The 26,940-nt window shown below is 41.5% G+C and overlaps 1 protein-coding gene across 1 annotated transcript in view; it reads right to left on the bottom strand.

Annotated features, from left to right (window-relative positions):
- Positions 1 to 22,161: 22,161 nt before the first annotated feature.
- fah (fumarylacetoacetate hydrolase (fumarylacetoacetase)) overlaps positions 22,162 to 26,940 on the bottom strand; it is a 66,709-nt gene continuing 61,930 nt past the window's right edge. Inside the window, exon 14 of the mRNA XM_069662544.1 lies at positions 22,162 to 22,364. Coding sequence (XP_069518645.1) covers positions 22,288 to 22,364 — 77 coding nt within the window. The 3' untranslated portion in view covers positions 22,162 to 22,287. The remainder of the gene's footprint in view (positions 22,365 to 26,940) is intronic.

Here is a 26,940-nt window from a genome sequence, read left to right as displayed (position 1 = left end):
AAGGTGAGGTTGTGCTTAATCCAGCAATACCAAATATGTATACATGCATCAACAATTCCATGTTCAGCGACTCCAGTGAGGCCTGTTGGGATGTAGACACCTCTCTCTGTCATTGATATCTGGTCTGCTGCCACAGATGTGAGGAAATGCCTAACCGCTGTATAGGAAACACAGTGCCCCATTGCACTGAGCTCATTGATGAGTGTCTTACTACCAAACTCATGATAAATCAAAATGGCAAGTCCCAGTGTGATTGGCGTATGGATGTGACAGGTCTGTCCAATGAGATCATGACAGATTGCTATCATACACAGATTGTCCTTTGGGAGCTGGGTCATCATCACATGTTTGGTAACCTCTGTGGGCATGTGAATCAACACACCAGTTCACAAAGTCATACAGGGTGTTGGGTACATGCTTTTCCTCAATATATCTGCAGCCCTGTGTAATAATTGAGTTTCAGAAAGTCTCTGACTTGTCTCTGGAAGTGTTGTCTCACAGTCTTCTGTATGTTCTTCACTCTTTTCTCTGAGTTGAGCAGAATCCCTCAGTGCGAAACCTACAGTCATACTCTCCGAACACACCAGATCTGACTTTCCTGGACATGGAACAAATATCAGCCTGTCTTTGTAATGCTGCATCAGCTTTCCCTTTAGTTTCCAGGATCTGTATTTCTTGTGTTGGAACATAGACACATCATCTTCCTCAGAAATGCTCAATAGTATGTCACCGTAGCTATCAGTCAAATAGTTGAGAGTCCTCACTTTCATATCCTTGGACAATATTGTTGTATCAATGTCTTCGGTGAGCTTAATAAAGGCTTTGTCATAGACATTGGTCTGCTTTTCTGATTCTTTTCTTCGTCTGGCAGCTGCTATATTTCGTTCAGAGATGGATGCTGCAAGGCACTTTTTATGGTATTTGGCATCATATGCAAAGCGATCTGGGCATGAAAGCATCCGAAGATGTACATCTTCATCAAGCCTTTCATGTAACGATCTGCATAGACAAAAGTGAACCCAAAAGCACGACAACAGACTAAAAATCAAAAATAGAAAATATTTATTTACCATAAATTCAAATAACAAAGCACAAGAAATAACAAGAAAGCCTGAACTCACCCTGATTTCACAACCTGACTTATGGAAACCAAATTTCTCACAATATCACTCTAAGAGAGGAACTCTAAACTTGAAACGAAACACCTAATCTAACAAGAAATGAAAATCACTCTAAAGAGAGGAAATCTAGACCTAATAAATAAACAAAGAAACTCTCAAAACTGGCAAAATGCAGAAACAAAAAAAAGTCTAACTAGAACTCTCACCGATCTGACTTGGAACATGAAACAGGAACATGGAACAAGGATCAAGGGAATTTGCTGGAACGACTGACATGAAGACAAGTACGAACTGGCACAGGACAAAGGGAGACGCCACAATTTAAACATGAGGAAGGGAATGACAGGTGAAACCGATTAGGGAGGGGCCAGACAATCACCAGACGCGGGAAACACATGGGCAGGAAGTAAAGTGATCTGAAACAAGAAGGAACAGGTTACTTTCAAAATAAAACAGGAAATGACAAAAACATGAAAGAACGAGACAAAAATGGTAACTTAACTATAGGAAAGAAACGAGACATGACATTTCAGAAGCTTCCCACAAATGAAACAATCTCTCCGTATGTTAAATGAAGTTGTATCAGCCCTACTCAGCCTTCTTGGCACAGATGTGCTCTCACTCTCAACATGTGCCACTTGCTGCTCACTGATTTTTTTCTTACTGCAGTAGTTTGCTCTACATGATACATGATATGATACTTTAATTTTGACTGAAAGTATGTCATCTCTATATGGAGCCTGGGTTTTATGGACATCATCATCTCTCTCCTGAGCATCGGTAAGTATGCATTGGAGGCCTTCTACTGTGGGGTTTTGGACATATGGATCTTTTTTCTTGCCCTTTTCAAAATGTTTCCCACAAATGATACAAAGATTTGGATCCAATGTCTGTAAGACATCCTCCATAATTCAACAGACTAGTAAAAAGGGAAAAATAATATACATTTCAGAATTTGCATTTTCATGATACAATGTAAAATTACACATGCACTCTACAGTTTTGTTGCTAGCAGAAAGAATGGTGCTAGTTCAGAGGGCTAAGTACTTTCATAGCTAGGCAATTTAGTACTTGGATGAGTCTAGGTCAGCCTTTTCACATGAAATAATATTTGTAATATTTTACCTGTCAGTTTAGGGAAATATCCAAAAGATGCAATGACGTAGCTAGCTTCAGCTGGATCCAATAGCCTAACAGTAGTCAATTCACTAGACCACATTAATACTTATCCATCCATCCATCCATTATCTATACCTCTTATCCTGTTCAGGGTCGCGGGGGGGCTGGAGCCTATCCCAGCTGTCATTGGGCGAAGGGCGGGGTACACCCTGGACTGGTCGCCAGTCAATCACAGGGCCGACACATAGAGACAGATAACAATAAATCGCACTCACACCCACACCTATGGGCAATTTAGGCTGCTTCCCAAGTCTCTTAAATTGCATCCATGTTTCCTTCACTTGCGTCTTAGTCCCGCCCACCAGAGATGCATGGAGAGACGCGAGGAAACCAAGAGAGGAGAGAGGAAACGAGGGAATGTTTTTAAGAGACATGAGACGTCCTTTCCGATGAAGCGTCACGTGCTGCGACGGCCGTTTGTGATGATCGCGTCAGCTGATCACCGCTGGATCGGCTGTCAGTCTGCTTTAACAGCTGTTTGTGTGTGCACACATGTGCACTGCATTAATTCTAATAAAACACACAGTAAGAGTGTTTTCTCTCTGTGTCCTGTTACCTGTTTAACAAACACCTGCACATGAAGAACAGGCTGAAGTCTGTGTTCCTGCTGCTTGGAGCCATATGGACATTTCTCACCAGCACTATGTCTTTGTATTATTTGTTAATTATTTACATTTTTGATCACAGATAATCTGATCTGAATTAATTACTTAATAAGCCCAAATACTGTCTGTTCATGAACTATGAAAATGATTGATTAGGCTAAAAGTTTCAGGATAAATAGAAATCACGTCACGCTGATCAAACCCGACCTCACTGATGATCACTCTCACACGTAAAAAGTGTTACCTGCTGACAGAGTGACTCTCCTGCTCCCTCTGAATTCATTCATCCATCTGTAATAAAAGTTAGCAGGGTAATAACTGATCATGACAAGAGGTATTTTTTAAGATTAAATTTAATAGAAATGAATCTGTTTTTGCTACTTTTGATTTGTAGACATTTAACTTATTTTTACTCAGATGTTGACTCAGAAAACAAATCAAATCTGCAGTTATTCACTGCATTTTATATATTTTACGACAAGTTATGATCAATATTTCATTCTAAACGATCACAGGTTGTCAAATACCAACTCATTATACCGACGTTGTTTATGGTCGGTTTCAAGGCGCCCTGTAAAGTCTGTTTCAAGGTCCGTTTCTTCCTCTCTGCGTATGAAACTCCGGTGGTGTTGTGAAGTTTCACATCAGTCCGATCTGCTGCAGTGTCCAATCACTAACTGATCTCTAATAAGGGGGCGTAAGGGAGTAAAAGACTTCCGTGGAGGCTGCTCTCGTGTATCCTCGCTTATCGCTCCTCGGAACTCCCTCCTCTCACCTCGCCCCTCACATTCACCCATTCACAAACACTGATGGCAGAGGCTGCTACGTAAAGTGGCAAATCAGATAACACATTCATACCCGTTGGCTATGCCACCGGGAGCAATTTGGGGTTCAGTGTCTTGCCCAAGGACACTTCGACATGTAGCCTGAGGGAGCTGGGGATCGAATCTCCGACCTTCCGATTGAAAGACGACCGACTCTACCACTGAGCCACAGCCGCCCCTAAAATAAATAAGAGACTTGGGAAGCAGCCTTAGAGTCACCAATTAACCTTGCAAGCATGTCTTTGGACTGTGGGAGGAAGCCGGAGACCCTGGAGGGAACCCACGCATGCACAAGGAGAACATGCAAACTCCACATAGAAAGGCCCACCTTGCCCAAACCAGGGTTTGAACAGGGGACCTTCTAGCTGTGAGGCAACAGCACTAACCACTGCACCAACGTGCAGCTCATTAACACTTATCAAATCAAGTAAATCTAATATCTAATCAAAGGTCACATCAAGGGGGTAGTGGGCTCTACCGCCCACTTCTGGTCTGGAGAGACCAAAGCTGCCAATATTATTTCCCATTATTCAGTAATGACTTGACCACAAAGAAATTCAAGTGGATGTAAATATTGTGATAAAGGTGCTCCCTTCAATTTTAACCTGATTCAATTGTATCTTTCTTTCCGTATGAACTGTATAGTACAATGTGCCATATGAAATATATAATTATTAAATGTATCATAACATAGAGCAGCACTTACCTCATGTTACTTAATTTGCAGTAACATTGAATTTGTCAACATTCTCTTGACCATTGATGATGGGCATTGGACTGGAGGCTGTATTATGTCAGTGTTTCATTTTTGGACACCTCATACATTGAGTGACATACCATCTTCATTGTTCATACCATATATACATATTTGGTATTGCTGGATTCAGCACAGCCTCGCCTTTCCAACAAGCCATCATTTGTATTCCTATGATAATCCCTGGTAAAGCAACTACAAAGTAAATGATAAGATTCTGCATAGACATATATTTTTTTGAATGCCAGCTTATTTTAGGTATGTGTTTATAGGTCTCCATCCATTTCATACATCAAGATATTCACATCCAGGTTTTTCTAGTAGGTACAGCAACTCCCTGGCTACCAACATGCCAAGTTTCAAAGCTCTCAGAGCTTGTGTTATTATTCTGCATTAGTTTATATGTCTTAACTCCAATACGGACAGGTTATATTTTAGGCCATTTTTTGGCTTGGAGGTATATGACAATATCTGTCAATTTTACAATCTTAGCAGTGAACTAATTTCATCCAAGAATCCATTTCATATATGGGAGACCTTAGAGATGAGGAAAAACATGTTGGGTTTAATTATACCTCCGGTAGGGGTATCTCAAAATTTCGGGGGCATTGTCACTATCCTAAAAGCACTTCCAGTAGTTTTGATGTAAATGAGAGGTAGGATTAGAAGAAGAAATGGTTTGAGTCCCATAATACTGTTTGGAAGATCTTTGAATACGGGGATTGGGCCCCAAAAGAGGCAGTTACTTAGTACAGACTTGTGTGAAGATGAAATGCTGCATTGTTGTGCAAATCTCTCCAATGTACTTTGTGATATTCACAAACGGGTAAAGGATGCCCTACCTCGGGAAGCTAAGGGATGGAAATCTCCTAGGTGGAAAGGACCATACCAAGTGCTCCTGACCTGGCATCAGTGGTCAAAAATAGCAGAGAGGGCTACGTGGGTACGTAGCACAGGATACAAATCAGGCGTGTCCTCAGGTTTAACAGATACATAAGTTGTAACAATTTTTCTTAATGCAAATCCTAGAAAGAGTTACAATTAAGGTAATAACTATCATGATCAGAATTATGGCTCCAATTATCCAGAGCAATCCTTTTAGCAAATTTATTCATGTGTCTTGTAGTGTAAATGGGTAGCAAGATTAATAACTAATAACTAATTAATATCAAAAGGATTTAGGTTTACCTTAAATTCAGTGTTGGACCCCATTTTGACAAAACAGGGAAAACTTATTATTAGTTAATTAATGACTTTAGGCTCATGATATCAGGGTTGCTACGAGGTTCTTGGCCATGGTAGTGACTTTTCAATTTCATACACACCCAAATCACATGGATCAAGGTCTTTATAAATGAGAGGTTTATTTAACTACTTCTAAACAGAATAAATGAATGACAACGGACCACATTGTAGAAGGCATCTCTGACTGGTTTCTTTGATGTTTTAGAATGAAATTGGATTTAATTACTAATGCATCGTTCGGCAGTTGAGAGTTTAAAAGGGCACCAAGGAATATTGTGAAGCAAGTCAAAAGTAATTCTAACTTTAAAAGATCTTAGGTTTAGGTTTAATGTAAATTAATCCTAGTTAATTTAGCATCAAGCATCAACACATGGGAGAAGTAATTGTATCACCTGATGATCATCTGATGGGTGTGGCAGCACCCATCTCTTTTGGCGCTCGGGCCTTTTCAGGACGGCTTTTGTCCTTCGTGGCCGATTCGGCTTGAGGGTGTCTCCATCTCTCTCTCTCTCTGACTCAGCAGGAAGCTGAATCATCTTCATCTTCACCCCCCTTTCTCTTGCTGGGGTGAAGTCTGTGGCAGTTTTGCCAGATGTCGTTCGGGAGTGTCTTTTGTGCAAAGTCTCCTTTAAAGGTTGCTGGATTCGGCTTCTTCAACACGTTTAGTGCAGCACGGGATCAGCATGGTGATACTGGCGGCGTTCTGCGCCCCAGTACACAATAAGGCCGTTCTTGGCGGCACTGGACCCAGGGGGGGAAGAGAACTCAATGTAGTCAGGAACAAGAGCAGAGCGTCAGGACAAGAGCAACAGGAGAAGGACAACAGGAGAAGAGAGCAAGAGGAAGTTGCTTGGAGCTTTATAATCTTGGGACCAGAGGGGTCTGGTCTCTGTGGTCCCTGTCTAGCCACACCCATGAGCAGAAGATTATTTCTTTTAAAGCATTAAAATCAATATTGCCTACTTCACATATTTAATTCTTCCATATTTAAAAGTTGGGCTCTGTCAACTACAGAACGATACCAAACACTTGATATTAATTATTGAATAAAACCTGTTGAAAAGGGATTAGACGAACTAAACAATTAAACAACAAGGTTGATGGCAACATCCATTATGACAACAAATAGTATATACATGTACACATACACGTTTGCATATGCACAGGTAAACCTTTCTGCACATCAAATGAATGGATCAAATGATCTCACTTGTCCACATGTGGTCTTCCTTTGTTAGGAGACAGACATGAGGAGGAGGTGTGATCAGGATGAGGAGAACTGCAGTTTCAGATTCATGTTAAAACAATTTTCACAGTATTAAAATATGTTAGCTCAGCATAACATTACTTTAAAGGTCCCATATTATGCAAAATTCACTTTGGAATGGTTTTCTATCAATAATATGCGCCCTCAGCCTGTCTACAGGCTGAAATTAGAAAAGTCTATCCTCTCCTCTCTTGCTTGCTCCACTTTTCAGAAAATGTGTGCTGAAACAGCCCAGTTGCAGCTTTTCCCTACATGACGTCATGAAGGGCAATAACACCTCCTCCAGGTTGGTGACCCCGCCCCAGATAAATGTTTGGTCTGCCCCCTGAAACTTCCTCGCGGGCGCTATTTTTTTCCTCTCGCAAACGCTGCTCCGGTAAAATAAACATGGCGAAGGTAGAGGCAAAGCACGGCAGTTGCTCTGTTGTTGGCTGCACAAACAAGCACAGGAGTCTAATTTTATCTCCTTCGTCTGAGGTTATGTTGCTTTACTGTATAGGCCTACCAAGCGTGATAGCCTGTTGAATGTGGTTTTAGCATAGCAGCTAACGTAAGTTACTGTTGGTAACATAGTTTCCTTATACTATGTTAAAGCCCGTTACCACTCTACGGCCCGCGGGCGGGCCGTCATCGCGATTACTGCAACATTTGCCCTGCAGCTACGATGATAACTGATTCAAAGGCGTGGAGATCGGCACATGTAGATGGACAGGTGCATGACAAATACATTCCCAATGTTCTTACAGTTGATGCTTTTTCGTTTAAATTACTTGAATAATTTTGACTTGTTCTTAGCAGTTTTACTTACAGGGCGCACTCAGTTCATTCAGCTCAAGTCCTTCACATCCGTCCCCTCCCCAGTTACTACAGGTGTGCCCCTCCTCTTCATCACTTACCTCCTCCCCCTCGGCCATATCCTCCGCAAATTTAAATCCATTTCCACTGCTTCGTGGATGACACCCAGCTCTACCTCTCCTGCAAACCAAATTCCACACTCCCACCCCCTTCCCTCTCCTCCTGCCTTTCTGAAATAAAATCCTGGTTCACCTCAAACTTTCTAAAATTAAACAGCAATAAAACTGAAATCCTTCTCACCGGCACCAAATCCACCCTATCTAAAGTTGACAGTTTCTCACTCTCCATAGACAGCACCTCAGTTTCCCCCTCCCCTCAGGTTAAGAGTCTCGGTGTCATCCTCGACAGTACTTTATCTTTCCAATCCCACATCAATAACGTCACCCGGTCTGCTTACTTCCACTTACGTAATATCAAGCGTCTCCGCCCCTCCCTCACTCCCCACACCTCTGCCATTCTTGTCCACAGCCTCGTCACCTCCCGCCTCGATTATTGTAACTCCCTTCCCCTCGGCCTCCATCAGAAAGCCCTCCATAAATTTCAGCTTGTCCAGAACTCTGCCGCCCGGATCATCACCAGAACACCTTCTTCCCACCACATCACCCCCATCCTACAGCAACTCCACTGGCTCCCAATCAACCAACGAATCACCTACAAAATCCTTCTGTATACTTTCAAATCTATTCACAACTTCGCCCCTCCCTACCTCTCCGACCTCCTGCAACATTGCCACTCCATCCCGCACCCTCCGGTCTTCCTCCTCCATCCACCTCACCGTACCCCCTGCCCGCCTCAGCACCATGGGGGCCAGAGCTTTCAGCCGCTCTGCTCCCCAGCTCTGGAATTCTCTCCCACCTGACCTCCGAAACTGTACCACCCTCCCCATCTTTAAAACTAATCTCAAAACTCATCTGTTCCGCCTTACCTACTCTCCCTAACTCTCAGCACTGTCCCTCACCCACTCTTAATGTATTTTATCTGGTTTGTTTTACTCTTGTTGGTGTTTTTACTCTTGTTTGTGTTTTCTTGTTTGTACAGCGACCTTGAGTGTCCTGAAAGGCGCTTCTAAATAAAATGTATTATTATTATTATTATTATTACTGGCTGGTTGGGCCAAACATGCATTACAAAGATGTTACTTTGGGCATCTGGCTAAGATGTCATGTCTTACTGTTTAGATTAATTTTTCTTATAAAATCAACCATTTAAAGGAGAAAGTAAATAGCAGATTAATCATAATGGAATCACTAGTTGATGTCCTATATGAGCTCAGTAGCTCCACTTAACACAACTATTACAGTTACATCTTGTTTTATATTACTGCCTGAGTAATAGTGACCTGTGATATCCAGATATCATTGACTTTACAGTCACGAGGGAATCTTCTTTAGAGGCACTTTGCTTTCAATACTTAACGTATATTTTTTTGATTAGGCTTAGTTACTTTTCCATATTGAATTTACAGTGTGGTTCTAGTTTTAATCAAGTCAAGAATTTGAATGCTTCTCTTCCCACTGGTGACAACAAAGGTCAACTCTTATCATGATGCTTCAGATACTCTCAACTGCGACTGGGTGCAAGTCACAGTTTCCGTCACTTCATTTTAATTTTACATTCAGATTGTAAGGCACAGACCCCTATTGGCTTTCGCTCATAAGTTCAATAAGTATTTTAGCATTTTAGCATTTTAGCAAAGGGCTTCCTTTTGTAAAATGTGTTATAACTCTGACTCCGTTCGCAGGAGCTGTTCAAATCGCTTAGCGTATTCAGTTGCAGGGTTTTAACCTGCGTAAGGTAAGTTTCTTACTTAGAATATTTGCCTTATACAGAGCTTCTAGGTTGGGGCTGTAGTTTCAGTAGATGTTGTGTGGTTTCAGACAACTTGAAACCACACGGGTTTTCAAATAGAGGGAGAGCAATGCATTTAAGCAAAATGGTTAAAATCTTTTCAGGATTCAGAAAGTTAGAATTCTTGTTACAAACGTTTGAACAAGTAAATACTAAAAGTTTCAAATGCAGCGGTAAATCAATATTGTTTTCATTAGTATTGACAGGAGGTTGACTATGGTTTTTGTCATGCTTGGGTCAGTTTCTGGCCTTTAAGCATTATGAAAGTTTGGTCACAGGTTGGTTGTCTGTAAGACCGCAGTCAGACACCCTATGACCTTTGACCTTTTTCCGGGTCACATGAGCGAGAGGGTTATGCACAGAGAGTTAAGTCAGTCTTGGAGTAGGGCTGAGCAGACTTAATTTGCAGAGCGGTTAGCTGATGCAACATTCAACATGCTATCTTTCATATCAATGACAGTACTTTAGTAGAAGTTCAGCTAGCAACTTTTATTAGCGGCTAATGCTTACCGTATGTATTCTTAACAGTGACGGTCCTCCGGATTTCAACCGGGAAAATTTGGCCTGCCGTGTGTGTTTCACAGTGACGGTCTTAGGGCTCTTTAAGGGACGGTGAGAGTCATTCGTAGTGCTTTCAATAAATAATTGTTTCCCATATACTTCTAGCCTGTCGTATATTTATTGATTCAGTTTTTGGGCTTAAGTGGGCGGTCAGCGCTCACAGATACTGCTCTGAATGGGTCTGCCACTATTCCAGCTGATTCTTTCTCTGCCGCTCGGTAACCATAGTAACAGCTTGACACTTCCTGTATTCACTATTTGATACAGACACCTACTGAAATTCGTTATTACTTGATCCACAATGACTATGTATGTATAAAACTTATAAATAATTAGTAACTAATCAATATCAAATTATGTAACTATAATCCATAACTCAAAGTTTTGCATCATTATTACAGACATGTAAAAGCCGAAGGAGAGTGAGGGCACTCATCTTCGGCTCCTAGAAAAGATTAGTTCATTACTAAATAACAGAATTTTGGTTTACCTGAAATTCAATGTTTGGACGCCACCCAATTTTGACAAAACAGGGAAAAGTTATAATTAGATATTAATTAATTTAGGCTTGTGATCTCAGGGTTGCTACGAGGTTCTTGGCCATGGTGTACAGTGACTTTACCATTTCATACACACACAAATCACAGAATCAAGGTCTTTATAAATGAAATATTTATTAAACTACTGACTACACTAAACTACTAAATAGAAAATACATGAATGAATGAGGAATAAATGAGTGAGCACAATGAAGAGGTTGCACAATGAACAATCTCTAAACAAGATTGACATTTAGTCAAGTCAAATCAATGACCGTATCTTCGGAGGCTTATCAATTGATTGAATGTATAAAACACCATTCGGCAGTGGAGAGTTTGAAGAGCATCATAGAAGACTGTGAAGCAATTTAATATTAGGTTTAACTGTTATTTTGATTAACGATCCTAGTTTAGGTCTAATGCTTATTGAATCTCTTGATTAATTTTTCACTTGGTTATTTAGCATCAGTTGTCTGACATCAACTCTTAACACTTGAAATAGTATTGTTAGCCTGACGATGGGCAGAGTGGCAGCAGCAGAAGTTCTTCATGGCGGCCTCAGCATTTTGGGTCCCACGTTGCAGACTGCAGGCTTTGAGTCTGTGTCTCTCCATTTCTCTCATCAGCAGCTGGAGCATCTCTTCATGTCCTTTGGCTGAGCGGTATCATAATGGCAGCTTTGCCATATTCAAAGTCTCTTCAGTTCAAGGTCTTTGTCTCTAACGTCATCTTCATTCAAAAGCTTTTACTCAATAGTCGCAAGATTTGGCTCTCAGGCAAGTTCAGTGCAACTTGGGATTCAGGATTCACGAGTCGCAGCAGGCGGCGTTTTCTGGCCCAGCATTCCGCTGGGCAGCATCGAGGTGAGAACCAGAGGCGAAGAGCACAGGCAGCAATAAGGGATCCTCGCTGGCAAAAGTTCTAATTGTTCCGAAATCAGAAGTTTCCTTCACGGGTTGGTTGGATGTCCCTTCCAACATGCACGGTGTGGCTAGAACTCGGCAGCGGGCCTTGGGCGGCCAGACGGCAGGCTCGACCCCCTCTCTCCGGCCTTCGGCCATTAGGCCAGAGAAAGGGAGAATCACATCACTACATCAGTCCTGGGGTCTCAGCAGAAGAGCCACAGCAGAAGACTAGTCTCATCACTTCTCCTTGGGTATAATCCTTTGTGATAGGGGTGTTTTGCATTGGCGGGAGCTGCTGACCACTCCCCATCATAAACCATCTGTTGATTCTTTCAGTTAAACTTCTTTAACAAACTTAATATTAATTCGCTTCAACTTTTTAATTCTACCATATTTGAAAGTTTTGCTCTCTCTCCTTTGAAATAAGACCAAATACTTAATATCACTCACCGAAGAAAACTTCATCAGTTGAAATAAAAGTATTAAACGATTTCAACAACCACATAGATGACGACCTTAGTTGTATATGTATACCTGTACACATCCATTTTATATATATGCATCTGTATACCCTTTTGTACACCAAATGAGCGAAATAACTTTAATAGTCTTATCAATGCTCCTTCTACCGCAGGAATGTGTCTGTGTCCTGTGACGTACAGAGGTCCTCAGAGAGATCTTGCAGGCAGATAAATTCACACAACATACAAAACACAGGAAAGGCAACCATTGTCAATTAGAGTCCTTATCAACCGATTCTTCTTGATTCCCTTTGTTTTGTCTGTTCAGTCCATAAGAAAGTGTTTATTTGTTAATCCCTTGTTAGGGGGTCCAAGGTATAAGGGTTGTTGTTGTTTAACCCCTTTATCTTCTGAAAGGTCATTTCCTGAGGTGTCTGGGGACCTGGGATACCACTGGGAAGCATTACTTTTGTCATCTTTATGACTTTGAGTGCAAAGCCCATGAGAAGGTGTCAGGATGTCTGCTCAAACACCCTCCTTAGGCTTAAGCACTAATGTGCACATGCATTCCTATCGGAGACTTTAGGAAACATGTTACATAAATATAAGTCTAAATAATTGAGGTAATAGAATATGTATTAATTAAGGGTTCGGCCTATAGGTTTAGGAATTGTCTGTTTCTTGAACTGAACTGAAATTCAGAGAGTCACATAACTGTAGTATTTGTAGGCAAAGGGGGGATGAGAGGGAGAGTGGACAGATAGCCACTCATCCTCTCTGTACATTAAATCAATAAAGTTCTTTATTTTCATACAGTTTTTGGATATCTCCATCTTGTTGCTCGAGTGAGTCTTTTGATGTTAGCCAGAAATCAAGGAAAGTTGTCCTCCTACAAGAGCCATGAATTAGCTGGTTTCACTTGTCATTATTGACCCAGAGGTCATGTGAACAGGAGAAAAATATTCTGTTTTTGATAAGGAGTTAATGATTTTAATTCTTCATTATCGGATCATCCACTACAGTCTCTCTTTACAGTATTTCTTCTTGACTATAAGTGCCATAAGCGGGTAGTATTATACTCAAGATTCTTGAACCTAATGAAATGGCACGTTTATGTTGTACATGGAATGGTGCAAGTTCCTTAGGATCAGCTTGTCTAATCAAGGGTATTAGATAAGCTAAGTAGCATTTCCCAGTAACTGATCTTTAGTGACGCTGTCCTATGCTGGGAATGCAACTGTAGGCATTATTGCCACAAACTAAATAAACTTGCTCCGGTAAGGCAACTCATACCCAGGAAAAACCCACCTAATGCAAAGAAGTTAAGACAATGGCTGACGTTGGAAAGAGGATAGACAGGAGTAGGAGGTTTTGAATTCTCACAATCTCTATCTGGGGTTCTAATCTGAATTAAGGGTTTAGTACAATTATGTCTTGTCCATGAGGAATGTACAACTCTCAATTCATTTGCCCAAGGTATGCGCTGTATATTTATATCAAATCGAACAGATGCTGTATTTGGTATGAGAGTCCATGCAGATTTTGACTGATTGCTTTCTGTTTTAGAATTTGTATCGGCGAGGGTCATTTGCAGTTGATATCTCAATCCTTGTTGGATGTACCGCTTGTGGTATGTTAATCTAAACAAAGCTAACGGATTTGTACCCTTAGGTCTATTTTTACGATTAAATGTATTTACCGCAAATTGTATGATTTTCTCTTTTTCACTGTCATAGTTAACCGTATTATGTGCAACAAACTTAGCATTCGATGGAGGAGTATAGCAGTCTTCGTCATTACTTCGTCAGTGGCGTCATTACTTACATGCTATATCGGGCCACCCCATCACGTTCCAATCAGCTTCTATAAAAGGGACAGGAGCAAGCATAGGTGCCATAGATGAAGTAGGTAAATGCTGGCATATCCAACAATAAGAGACATTTCTCTTACTAGCAAATTCAGCCATGATCGTCAGTGCAATATTATTATGCTCATAAGGAGGTGTACGGTTTGGGAGATCTCTTAATTCTAGACTTACTTCACATGCATACCGCCACTCTAATTCTGTCAAATAATCAGGCTTTGTATCACAATCTGTAGGTTCACTGCACCAGAATGGGGCAGGTGATCCTTAATGAGGACCCAGTCACCTGGCTTTAGGTGATGTTGGATTGCTGTGGCTGGAGATGGGAGGGCAGCCCGCACCTGCGCGTGAAGAGCTGAGAGAGTAGATTACAGGTAAGCACAGTACCTCAACATGCTATCTTCATAGTGGCAGGGAGGTCTTCCAAACACTATTTCAAAAGGGCTAAGACCATGTTTATTTCTGATACACATGCGCATTTGGAAAAGCACCAGGGGAAGTGCTTTAACCCAAGACAGTCCTGTATCCTCACATTTAATTACAGAAACTGCTTTGGGTAATAATATGGCATCCAAAAGAGCTGACACAAGGATGTGATGTGCAATAGATTCACCAGATGATGTTAGAAACCCTCTGTGTCTCCACAGAGACCCAAAATCATGCACCACTCCGAATGCATAACGTGAGTCAGTATAGATGTTAGCAGTTTTACCCTCTTCTAATTTACATGCTTCTGTGAGTGCAATCAATTCCGCTGCCTGTGCAGAGAAGTGTGAAGGAAGCCTGCCGCTGACAAGTGTGTCGTGTGAAGTAACTACAGCAAAGCCGACATGACAACTGCTCGTTTCAGGTGAACGAAAGGCGGAGCCATCGACAAAAAGCTCAAGATCCACATTGGAAAGAGGTGTGTCCAACAGATCAGGTCTCAGGGTACATGTGTGTTGCAAGATTTCAACACAATCGTGAGGCTCTCCATCATCAGCAGTTGGAAGAAGAGTTGCCAGGTTAAGAACATTGCAGCGTTTCACAGTAATGTTAGGCAATTCTAACAATGTTGTATGATATGTAGCAATCTCTGAGCAGAGAGGTGAGAAGTCTTCTGAGCATGCATGTTCCATCATTGATGAGGCAGAAGCACTTTCCACCAGCATACAAGCGCAGATTGGCCTCATCTTGGTGAGAGTGTGGGCACTAAAATCACAGTGAGAAGGACATGTGAACAATAGATTAGAAAATATATTTTCTGCCTTTTTGCTCAGTTCACTGATTCTTATGGAAAGAGGTTGGGTCATTGGTAACAGACTCGAGCATTCTCTTCTTATATGACTCGTGACTTGACTCAGACTTGAACACTGGGGACGTGAGACTCGACTCGGACTTGACTACAACAGAGACTGTAATATTACCTTATTCTCGCAGATGCCAGTTCTGTGACAGTCACAAGTGACAATCCCATCAGGGGAGGACCCCATGTATGGCCAATTGGGGTTCAGCCAGAAACCACTGTCCATACATGAGAAGCCTGGATGCTCCCGACCCATCAGCTTCTCATACGCTCCTCTTGCTTGTGCCTCATGTTTGCATCCATAACTGTAAACAGTACACATGCAAAACATGAAAAGGAAATTATTACTTAGTATTGGATGTGTAGAGCCAGTTCAGTGATTTAAATGCCATTACCCTAACCCCTATACTTAGTCATACTCCTGCATAACCCTAGCATTATAACCCTGTAACTAATGTAGACACTTCAGGGCTGTCCATACCATGAATTAACTATGAAAACAGTAAAGGTTTGTTCTAACTGAATAAGGCCTACAGTAGATGGCAGAGTATGGATCACAGCTTTATAGTTGTGGTATGGACTCTCCTCCCACTTCATAGAACACTTTTTTAGTTACAGTTCTTAATGTGGACAGCCTCTTACCCCAAATCTTACCTCTGCCTTACCCTAATTCAAACCCTAACTACCTTGTAGCAGCTGTGGTGAATCTATATGCTGAATCTGAAAATTAGTTAACACAAAGAAGATAATTAAATCCACATTCCTGTGGTCCATAACGTATTTATATGCAGTATAAATCTGGCGTTTATCCGATGGCTGTGAGGAAAACAGGTGAGGCTATCATCACAGGATTGAGATGCCAAACTGTGTTTATGTGGGTCTTTGCTGTCTTAGCTCCTCTTTGCCCAACAGGGAAATTATGACTTAGCACAATGTCAAAAGCTACACAGATTTTGCAGAATATAGAATAGAACAGCATAGAATAGAATAGAATAGAATAAAATAGAATAGAATAGAATACTTTATTAATCCCAGAGGGGACATTAGGTATGGTGGAATATACTGTATATGAAAATCCCCTCAAAGAAGATGAATTGTAGACGAAGACAAGCAATGTACTTGTCTACTGTATATTGTGTCCTGATGAATTAACCAGAGCAAAAACATAACCAAAGGGGCACAATATAAACATTAGTTTATTAACATCATAATTTAGCCTACTGTTACACAGTGTCCCAAAAATAACATTCTCTGTCCCACATTTGGTTTGCTGTGAACGTGTCACCCTACCTTTTTTACATGTGATGGCATCAGCCACTTGCACTGCTCTGTTGTGCAGGAAGCTGTATCTCGCATCTTTACCCCAGCTTCAATGGAAAAAAGAACTGCCCCTACATGAGAACACGATTCTGATAGTCTGTGAATAGAATCCAATATGACATATTTTTAAACCTCAAATGCAATCTATACCAGGGCAACGTGGAATCTATATCAGCACATTTCGATGATGTGCAATATAGCCTACTTATACTAATATGGAGTAGCACTTTACATTAATTAACATGTTTATCCCTTAAAGCTCTCTCCCTGCTGGTTCTGAAGTACAGTGGCAGTATGCTAGCAGTACGTGTGTGTGTGTGTGTGTGTGTGTGTGTGTGTGTGTGTGTGTGTGTGTGTGTGTGTGATCTCGTGGTAAACATCCTAGCCTACACAAATTACTTACCCTGCCATGCAATTGCAATGAGCTGCAATGACTTCTCTATCCTGCTTCGCAATAATCCAGGTCTTCAGAGGTGTTTCGCTCGATCTCTGAGAGTGGTTTACCTTGAAACATAAAGGACTGTCAGGCTAACGTCGTCGTTAAGATGTGTTGCATGTTTGTTGACATTATAGCCGCTACTGCTAGCTGCTAGCATCTTAACACATAAAACAATATAAGAACAAACACTCACCCTGGCGAAGACCAAACGATAATCATCGTGGAGCTGTTTGGTACCGAGGTTGTGGACCCACCCGCTGACAAAAAAATTATATGCCTCCAGACTTTTATATGCTTTCATCTGCTGTTTGGTGTAGTAGGATGTCTAAAGGAAAGTCTGTGAACCTAACCTGGTCTCGAGCAGGTTTTCTTCAGGAAACTCAGAGTTTCGCTGTGTCTCCTCCCTCTGATATATAAATCCTCATTAGACTTCCTCATTCATTCAGCCCGTCTCACGCGTGTGTTTGAGCGGTTACCGAATTAAAAGAAGAAACGTTGCGTCTCTCTGCTGCTCCGACCCCTTTGCAAAAGTCTTTTATAATTATGATAAAAAAAATCAAAAGACAAATCTGTGTCAAAGCCATCATTTTTAGATTTTCCACCACCACTGCCGAGAGCACTCAAATAAGATGCCGTAAGTTATTGGATTTTTTTTTTTAAACTAACACAATTCAGTTTAATCAACATGAATTATAATGTATGCAAAGTCAGCATCATGTTAGGGATAAAGCTAATGCACATTAAAACAGCCACTGAATGATATTTCATTAGTTTAATATTTAAAATATGATTGAAGTAAGGTTCAGCCATGAGCCTGTTCTGCCTGAGCCACACCTTTGAATGATGTTCTGGTATTTTATTTTCAACTGCTTCCATGTACGTTTTTTTCTCCTGCTGGATTGCTCCTAAATTAATATAAATTTTGGCTTCCGGTCGTGATTAAATATAAATTAAATTAAATAAATAGACCCGTTCAAACTTGCGAATTTACTCAAGCAGCAGTTTCTTCCTTTCAAATATGTTTATTGGGAAACCAATCACATAACAGAGAAATTAACAGTCGACAGTTATGTTTCCTTTGTTTTTTACAGAAGGTGAAAAAGTAATCCCTGACAAAAAAGACTAATGACAAAAATGAATAGCAAGTAAACAAGCAAAGCCCTGCATCAACAAAACAGATGAAACAAAAAGGACAGGACAAAAAAAAAAAAGAAAAAAGACAACAGTGCGTACCCTCCCAACTCTCCTCCCACACATTGGGAGGTATCAGGGCTCCGAACTCTCTTTCCCACTCCTCTTTTATCCTGTCCATCTTAGGAAGGCACATGTTTTGTAGTATCTCATATAGTTGCGAGACTATGTAGCGTGGATTGGGGAACAGATTAAATAAACTCTCTATCTTGTCTGGGTTTGCCTTCTCAAAATTAGGGAGGTGTGTTCTGACATAGTTCCTAATCTGAAGATATCTGAAAAATTGATTCCTCGGTAAATTAAACCTTTCTTGGAGTTGCTGGAAAGAGGCTAAAGTCCCCTCTATGTACAGGTTACCAACAATACAAATCCCCAATCGTTTCCAGGTGGAAAAGGCCTCATCCAGAGCTGAGGGAGTGAAAGAGGGGTTTGCAGTTATAGGTAACAGGAATGAAACTGCCTTAAGTTTTAAATGATTCCTCAGTTGTTTCCAAATCTTAATTAAAGCATAAATTACAGGGTTATGTTTAAAACAAGATCTATTGACTGGGACGGGAGATGAAATGTTTTGAAATTTTGAAATGTTTTCAAAATTGAAGGAATTGTAATCCTAGGCTGCATGGCAAATAACAAAATGTCGTCCGCGTACAATAATATTTTATTCTTGGTGTATTCTGTATTGTAACCATGTATATCTGGATGCGAGCGAATAGTCTCGGCCAGCGGTTCTATGGCTAACGCGAACAGTAGAGGGCTAAGTGGGCAGCCCTGCCTCGTGCCCCTACCCAGCCGGAAAGGATCAGAAAGAGTTTTATTAGTAAGTATTCTGGCCCGGGGGCTATTGTATAAGAGCTTAGTCCAGGACACAAATTTATCACCACAGTTGAACTTCTGCAAGACCGAGAATAAGTATGCCCATTCGACCCGGTCGAATGCTTTTTCAGCATCTAAACTGAGGATAATAAGGTCCTTTTGGGGAAGTCTGGGAGAGTGCATGATATTTAAAAGACGTCTAAAGTTATGGAAGGAATTTCTTTGTGGGATAAACCCAGTTTAGTCTGGGTGAATCAGCTTGCACATAAATACATTAAGTCTTCTGGCCAATGTCTTGGCTAGAATTTTTTGATCCGAATTTAATAACGAGATTGGCCTGTAAGAACCCACTTCTTCCAAATTTTTCCCTTTTTTGGGAAGGAGGGTAATAGTGGCTTCGGTCAGCGTCTGGGGCAATATACCATCCTTGTACGATTGGATGTACATTTTACGCAGGTAAGGAACCAGCAATCCCCCAAACCTCTTGTAAATCTCATTGCTGAGTCCATCAGGGCCGGGACTTTTACCGTTTTTCATTGAACCAATGGTTGCTAATAGCTCTTTACATGTGATGTCTGCCCCTAAGGTATCGCGGTCCGCTTGACTCAGTGACGGGAGATCACATTTATCTAGAAATGTCTGCATTGTTTCTCCTACAGAATTAACCTCAGAAGTGTATAGTGTTTCATAAAACTGTCTAAATCCGTCATTAATATCCTTGGGAGATGTAAGGAGATTTCCTGAACCAGACTTAATTTTGTGGATAGTCCTGTCGTTCTCAAGTTTTCATAATTGTCTCGCCAGTAATTTGTGTGGCTTATCACCGAATTCAAAATATCGCTGTTTTGTGAAAATAAAGGCTCTGCAAATCCTATCTGATAAAATCTTGTTAAGTTTAAATTTAAGAGTCGATATTTTAGTATGTTTTTCTAATGAGGGGCACAGAGCGTTCTCCATATCGAGTTGGCGAATTTCCTCTTCAAGTTCAAGTTGTTTTGCCTTGTTACGATTCTTGAGAGAGGATTGAAAAAAAATAATGTGCCCTCTCAAGTAAGCCTTAAACAACAGTGTAGGAGATGTGTTTTCATTGTCGTTAGTTTCAAAAAATAACTTAATGTTTGATTCCAGATATTCACAGAATCTTTTATCTGTGATGAGTTGAGGATTGAATCTCCAATTTCTCTGGGCAGGTGCATTCTCACAAAGCTGTAATGAAAATGATATCGGGCTGTGGTCGGAGATAATAATATTGTGGTATTTTGCATTGTAGGAAAATGGCATTAATTTACCATCAACCAAGAAAAAGTCTATCCTGGTATAGCTATTATGTACTTTAGATTGAAAGGAATATTCTTTACCAGTAGCATTAGAAATCTGCCACACATCAAAAACATTCATATTTTCAATATAAGATCTCAGAAGATTAGAGGCCTTGGAAGGTTCCACCCTCTGTGAAGAAGACCTATCCAAATAAGTGTCCAAAACTAGATTAAAATCTCCACCAATTATTAGATTAGTACTGGAGATATCTGGAATCAGATTTAAAACCTTTTTGAAAAATTATGGATCGTCATTATTTGGTCCATATATATTTAATAATGTTACAGGTGTAGAGTGAAATTCCCCCACAACCATGACATATCTCCCGTCTTCATCTGCTATTGTAGACAGATGTTTAAAGGGTACCCCCCTACGGATTAAGATGGCTGTGCCACGAGCCTTAACTGAAAAGTTGGAGTGGTAGATATGTTGTATCCACCTACACATGAGCCTAGCATGCGAGTCGTTCTTCAGGTGGGTTTCCTGTAAGAAAATGACATCAACCTGCAAGGATTTGAGGTGAGCGAGCACTTTGCCTCTTTTAACTGGCTCGTTAACACCATTAACATTCCATGAGCAGAATGTTATATCATCCCTCCTGTTGTTATTATTATGCATTATGTAGGGTAGTTGCAGGCATCCATCCTTAGACTCTCTCCCCACTCTGCTGGATATGTGTAACTATGAGTTAAATGACACTCCATCCGCCCTCTCACCCATTCCCGCCCCCCTCCCACCCAAGACACAGATAAACAGAAAAACAAAAACATCAGAAATGCGTAGTCTAACCTCTCTAACAGAGAAGAAACTCTGACAACCGATTGTGGTTGAACAGCAGCAGTTTCTTCCCATGCCGCTTCTCTCTCTTTTGCAGCAGCAGCCGTGCTACTTTATGCGCGTATTCGCTGTATGTCCGCGTGAGGATTTCGAGCTCCACTGGTGTGACGTAGGAGGACCTCTTTTTGTGTACCATTGCCATGGTGAATCGTGGTATCGGGGCTCCATTAATGCTGGCTTTTTATAGTAGGAGTGCACACACTTAACTCTGGCTGAACCTACTCAGAGTTGATTGAACTAACTCTGATCAGCTGTTCTGGAACCGAAAACTCAGAGTTTCCTATCTCAGACTAGATCAACTCAGAGTTCAGGGTTAGACTCAGAGTTTGTTGAACCTGCTTTGTGAAACGGACCCCAGATAGTTTGTGATGTCAACAGCCTCGATTGTCGGCAAATCTTTAGGTTCTGTCGAAAACTCACACATCTTCATGAGATACAGGTCACGTCCAACATATTTGTTGATTAATTGTTCGTATCTTTGTCTCGAAACTGGCTCTAAATCCGTACAATAGGGACTCTCTGCAACGGTTTCCTCCATAGACGTATTCTCCATTTTTACTTCCTGCCCTCCATCTGAACTCGCGCTGCCTTCGCACGTAATCACGTGACTGAAACCCGCCTATTGCCTGAAAACGGCATCTGGCACTGTAGTAGTTCTGATGCTCCTTAAACCTATTGTCTCTCAGTAGTTCTAGATATTCCTGGACTACTCTTGCACTCAGACATCCATGCAAATACAGCTTCACAAATATATTAGGAACACAATTACAATTTTCCACTTACCCACTTGCAAAAAAACAATATATTAATTTTGAATGCAGCTGTTAAAAACCACAAACATCTGATGGGCCCAATGAGTAGAAAGGGAAAAAAGACAAACACATTGAGAATAAGATTTGATGATTTCTTTATACATCAGGAGCCAACACACAGAACATCAATAACACTAATGCTGGTACAACACCAACCTTGTGATGTGGGGATTTCCTAGCTGTGTATGTTCCGGTATTTATGCTGCATGAAAAATGCCCACATAAATATAAGTTACTGTGTTTCAATGTTGCAGGGCAGGAAGGATGGTTCCCATGCAGGGTCCAAAGCCCACCCTGTATCCATCTCCTTGACAGTAACCTAGACATAGAAAGAGATGGGACATCGCTGTAATTATATAGATATGATTGAGAACATGATCATCAGTACGATCTTATTATATGAGCTTATATTATATCATGACATTTACTCTCTCCCTTTACTCTCTGTGTGGGCAAGTGTTAGGAATTGCCATGGAGCCGAAATAAACAAACATCTTAAACAAACATGGACAAAAATGTAGTTTACAAGTAAAAGACAGTGTTAAGTTAGCAACAGCACAGTTTTGCATGTCTGTCTCTGTTATCAGTGTATGAATGTTTGTATGTATGGGTGAATGTTGCATGTGGGGGAAAGCACTTTGGCCATTCAGGTAAAACTAGGGCTGTCAAAGTTAATGCATTAATAACGCGTTAATGCACATTCCCTTTAATGCCAGTAATTATTTTGACGTGCAATTAACGCACACGCGTTCTATTATTATGACCCTCCGCCATCCCCGTAGTTTGAGAAATCAGGAAGCGATGCAGCAGCAATGTCGTGGATAGCATGCAGAAACAAACCTCGGTGAACAGAAATGGATAAAGAAAAGGGTCTTTTAAATGGCAAATTCAGCCTCAAAGCCCTGCTACATTGTTATCTGGACAAGACAAAAGTTATTTGTATTTACTGTCGATGTGAACTGAGCTACCACCGGCAGTGTTTCCGCTACATACATTTTGCCATTTGTTCGCCCGCTCTCCTTGTTGAGGAAGAGCACTGAAATAGTGACAGGATACACAGGACATCAGGACGCTCCCTGTCCGCACACAATCATATGCAGCTCTGTAACGCAATGTAAACATTCCTACTGTGTATCTCTGTATTTCTTTATTGTAAATGCATTGATTGTCGCTGTTTATAAAGCTTATAAAAGGTGCAGATGTCATTCGGTAAAGTAATCGTTTTGATCGCTACGTCATTAATAAAGTCCCTCGTGCACACGCGGCTCACGTGCTGTGAGAACTGAATTGCGAGAGAAAATATGTAACTTTTGTGACTTAATTAAACAGATTGCTGATGAAGACAGTTAACACAGCAGACAGAGAGACAGACAGAAAGAGGGGGCGGGGCCAGAAGCTATGCAGAGGTGCAGGTGTGTTGGGGGGGACAGAAGCAAAGCAAAGTGATCAGATTAGTAGTTTGTGAACAAAAATGTGAATTAAGGTGAAGAAGAGAGTACAATTAAACTGTGGAAGGAAGTAATAAGCATCTAGAAAGAGGGTAATCCAGACTGAGTAAGTCTACATGTGATGTGCTTCTCACAGAGATCATTGATATATGCGATGATTGCCATGTTATGCTTTCAGCATATTTTTTGAGCATGCAGTACCTTTGAGGTTATTCTGCAGAATATTCTGGACAGTATTTGTCATTGTTTTGTAATGTTGCAGTAATAATAAGAGTGCATATATAAAAAATGTCTCTTTAAGGTAAAAAATGTGCGATTAATTTACGATTAATCGCGATTTATCTATGGATAACCATGCGATTAATCGCGATTAAATATTTGAATCGATTGACAGCCCTAGTAAAAACAAAACACAAACAATTTTTCCGGTGAATAGCTGCAAACATCTAGCCATGTGACCACCTGCAAGTGCTTATTCCAAGGCACAGCACGATACAATGAGGCAGTGTTGCGACCAAGTCATCTTTAGTCAAGTCCCAAGTAAGTCTCAAGTCATTTGGTCGAAGTCGCAAGCAAGTCACGAGTCTTTTTTTTTGGGCAAGTCAAGTCGAGTCCTTCGTTAAGGCAAGTCAAGTCCCAAGTAAAGTCACTTTTTTTCCACAAACATACTGTACTCTTACCTGTAGTATCCGGTGAAGAGAAAAGATAAGGTAGTAGTAGCCCATCTTATAATGATATTATTGGCCAATTTATCAGAATCAGAATCAGAATCAGGGTTTATTGCCAAGTAGGCTTACACATAGGCTGGCAGCAGAGGGGAAGAAACTCTTTCTGTGTCAGGAGGTTTTGGTCATGATGGAGCACAGCCCCTTGGCAGAGGGGAGGTTCTCAAAGAGACTGTGACCAGGGTGAGAGGGGTCGGCCGCAATCTTACCTCCTCAGGGTCCTTGAGGTGTACAGGTCCTCAAGAGATAGCAGATTGCCGCCAATCACCCTCTCTGCAGAGCAGATGATACGTTGCAGCCTGCCCTTGTCCCTGGCAGAGGCAGCAGCGTAGCAGACGGTGATGGAGCAGGTGAGGATGGACTCACCATCATTGTCTTTGGCAGGTTGAACTTCTTCAACTGCCGCAGGATGTACATCCTCTGCTGTCCCTTTTTGATGAGGGAGCCGATGTTCAGACGGACTGATGACAAGATTGAGAGAGTTGTTGCTGTGGTGTGAGGGAAGAGGGCTGTTGAGGTGCTGGGGGAGGTGGAGGTGATAAGCTGTAGCTTTTGAGTGGAGTCACAGGGGATGGTGTCGGGACTATCCCATTGTCTATCAAAGCGACAGTAAACTCATTGAGGTCGTTGGCAAGGCGCAGGTCATTAGCAGAGTGAAGGGTTTTCAGCTTGTAGCTGGTGAGCTGTCTGAGACCCTTCCAGACTGAGCCAGTATCTCCCCCTGAAAACTGCAGCTGTAGTTTATCAGTGTACAGAAGCTTAGCTTCTCTCACTGCCCGGGTGAAGGTGTATTTAGCCTGTTTATAGCCGTCTCTGTTCCCATTCCTAAACGCCTCCTCCTTTAACTGCCTCAGCCATCTGAGTTTGGCTGTGAACCAGGGCTTGTCGTTGTTGTAACTCACCGTGGTGCGTGATGTTACACAGCAGTCCCCGCAGAAGCTGATGTATGACATCACAGCCTCTGTATACTCATCCAGACTGTTGGTAGCAGTCCTGAAAGCATCCCAATCCATACAGTCTAAGCACGCCTGTAGATCCTCCACAGCTTCAATGGTCCACTTTTTTGATGTCCTCACTACAGGTTCACAGAGCTTTAACTTCTGCCTGTACGCAGGAATCAGATGGATCATGACGTGGTCAGAGTGACCCAGTGCAGCACGGGGGACGGCGTGATAAGCGCTGCTCACGGTGGTGTAACAGTGATCCAAAACATTCTCTTCTCTGGTTGGGCATTTAAAGAGAAAAATGGCAGGTAAAGCAGTGCGTAGTCTGCGTCGGCGTAGACGTACGAGCGCGCCGGCCCGTTTTCCTCTCCTCCTGCTCTTCACTGCATTGGCAAAGGTGAGGGCACCTTTGACCAGAATGTCCAATAATTCCACGGATTCCATAAGGAAAGAGGGAAATAAGTCCAATGGTGTTGTTGTCCTTATGTCCATGAGCTCTTCTCTGGTGTAAGAGCTGCGTGTATTTTGGCAAAAAACGGTATTTACAAACAAAACAATGCGCACCAACACACCGTCAGCCATCCGCGGTGCCATCTTGGTAATGATATTTACTAAATATTTACTAAATATATTTACTAAATATATTACTTGTTCAAAAAGTATGACAATGAATTGTATCTGCGTCTGAGACAGCATTAAATAGTAATGAGTACGACTGATGAGGCTTCTCTTCAGGTAGCTGGGGGCTTTGATGTTTGACTGGTTTGACTGAGAGCCAGCCATCTAATCATGACAATCACATACCGGGGAGCTTTTTGAGTCGTCCAATCATGATTCCCAGTTTGCGCTGCATACATACTTGATAGTCAGACAGAAACTTACAGCTAAGCTAACATTCAAACTTGAACACACTCAAGTCATCCGAGTCATCATGCCTCAAGTCAAGACAAGTCTCAAGTCATTAACTTGCAAGTCCAAGTTGAGTCTCAAGTTATTTATTTTTTGTCAAGTCAAGTCACAAGTCATCAAAACAATAACTCGAGTCAACTCAAATCCAAGTCACGAAGTCTTAAGTCCACATCTCTGCAATGAGGTGTGTACCACCTTGCTGTTTTTGACATTTCTCATTTGCCTGGCTTCCCAGTCCTACCTAAGGCCAAAGGAGTAACCTTTGAAATTCTAAACCACATTTATCCATCTAATCACTTTTTACATATAAGGATGTGTCTGTAACTCATGTAGATTTTGTGAGAGGGATATTGACACTGTAGAACACATTTTCTTTCAGTGTGAACATTCTAGAGATAAATCCATACATTATCTATACTGCTTATCCTTTTCAGGGTTGGGGGGGCTGGAGCCTATCCCAGCTGTCATTGGGTTAGGGGCGCGATACACCCTTGACTGATCACAGGGCTGACACATAGAGACAGACAACAATTCACACTCCCATTCACACCTACAGGCAAAATTTAGAGTCACTAATGAACCTAACAAGCATGTCTTTGGGAGGTAGGAAGCAGTAGTACCCAGAGAGAACCCACGCTTGCATGGGGAGAACATGCAAACTCCACACAGAAAAGCCCCTTACATTAGAGGCGAGATTCGAACTAGGAACCTTCTAGATGTGAGGCGACAGCACTGCCCACTGCACCACCTTGCAGCCCGCACACTCTAAATGTCATATAAGTGCTACTCATGGTGATTCATGTTGGGCCTCTCTTTAAGTAACATAACAAAGAGTACAGTCTAGACCTGCACTTTCGGCACTGCACTAG

Source organism: Semicossyphus pulcher, unplaced genomic scaffold (assembly GCF_022749685.1).
Source record: "Semicossyphus pulcher isolate SPU_LCO1_2020_fin unplaced genomic scaffold, fSemPul1.0.p SCAF_1, whole genome shotgun sequence".
In the NCBI taxonomy this organism is placed as follows: Eukaryota; Metazoa; Chordata; class Actinopteri; order Labriformes; family Labridae; genus Semicossyphus; species Semicossyphus pulcher.
The sequence above is the reverse complement of the archived record's forward strand: the minus strand, read 5'-3'. Positions and strand labels throughout refer to the sequence as shown.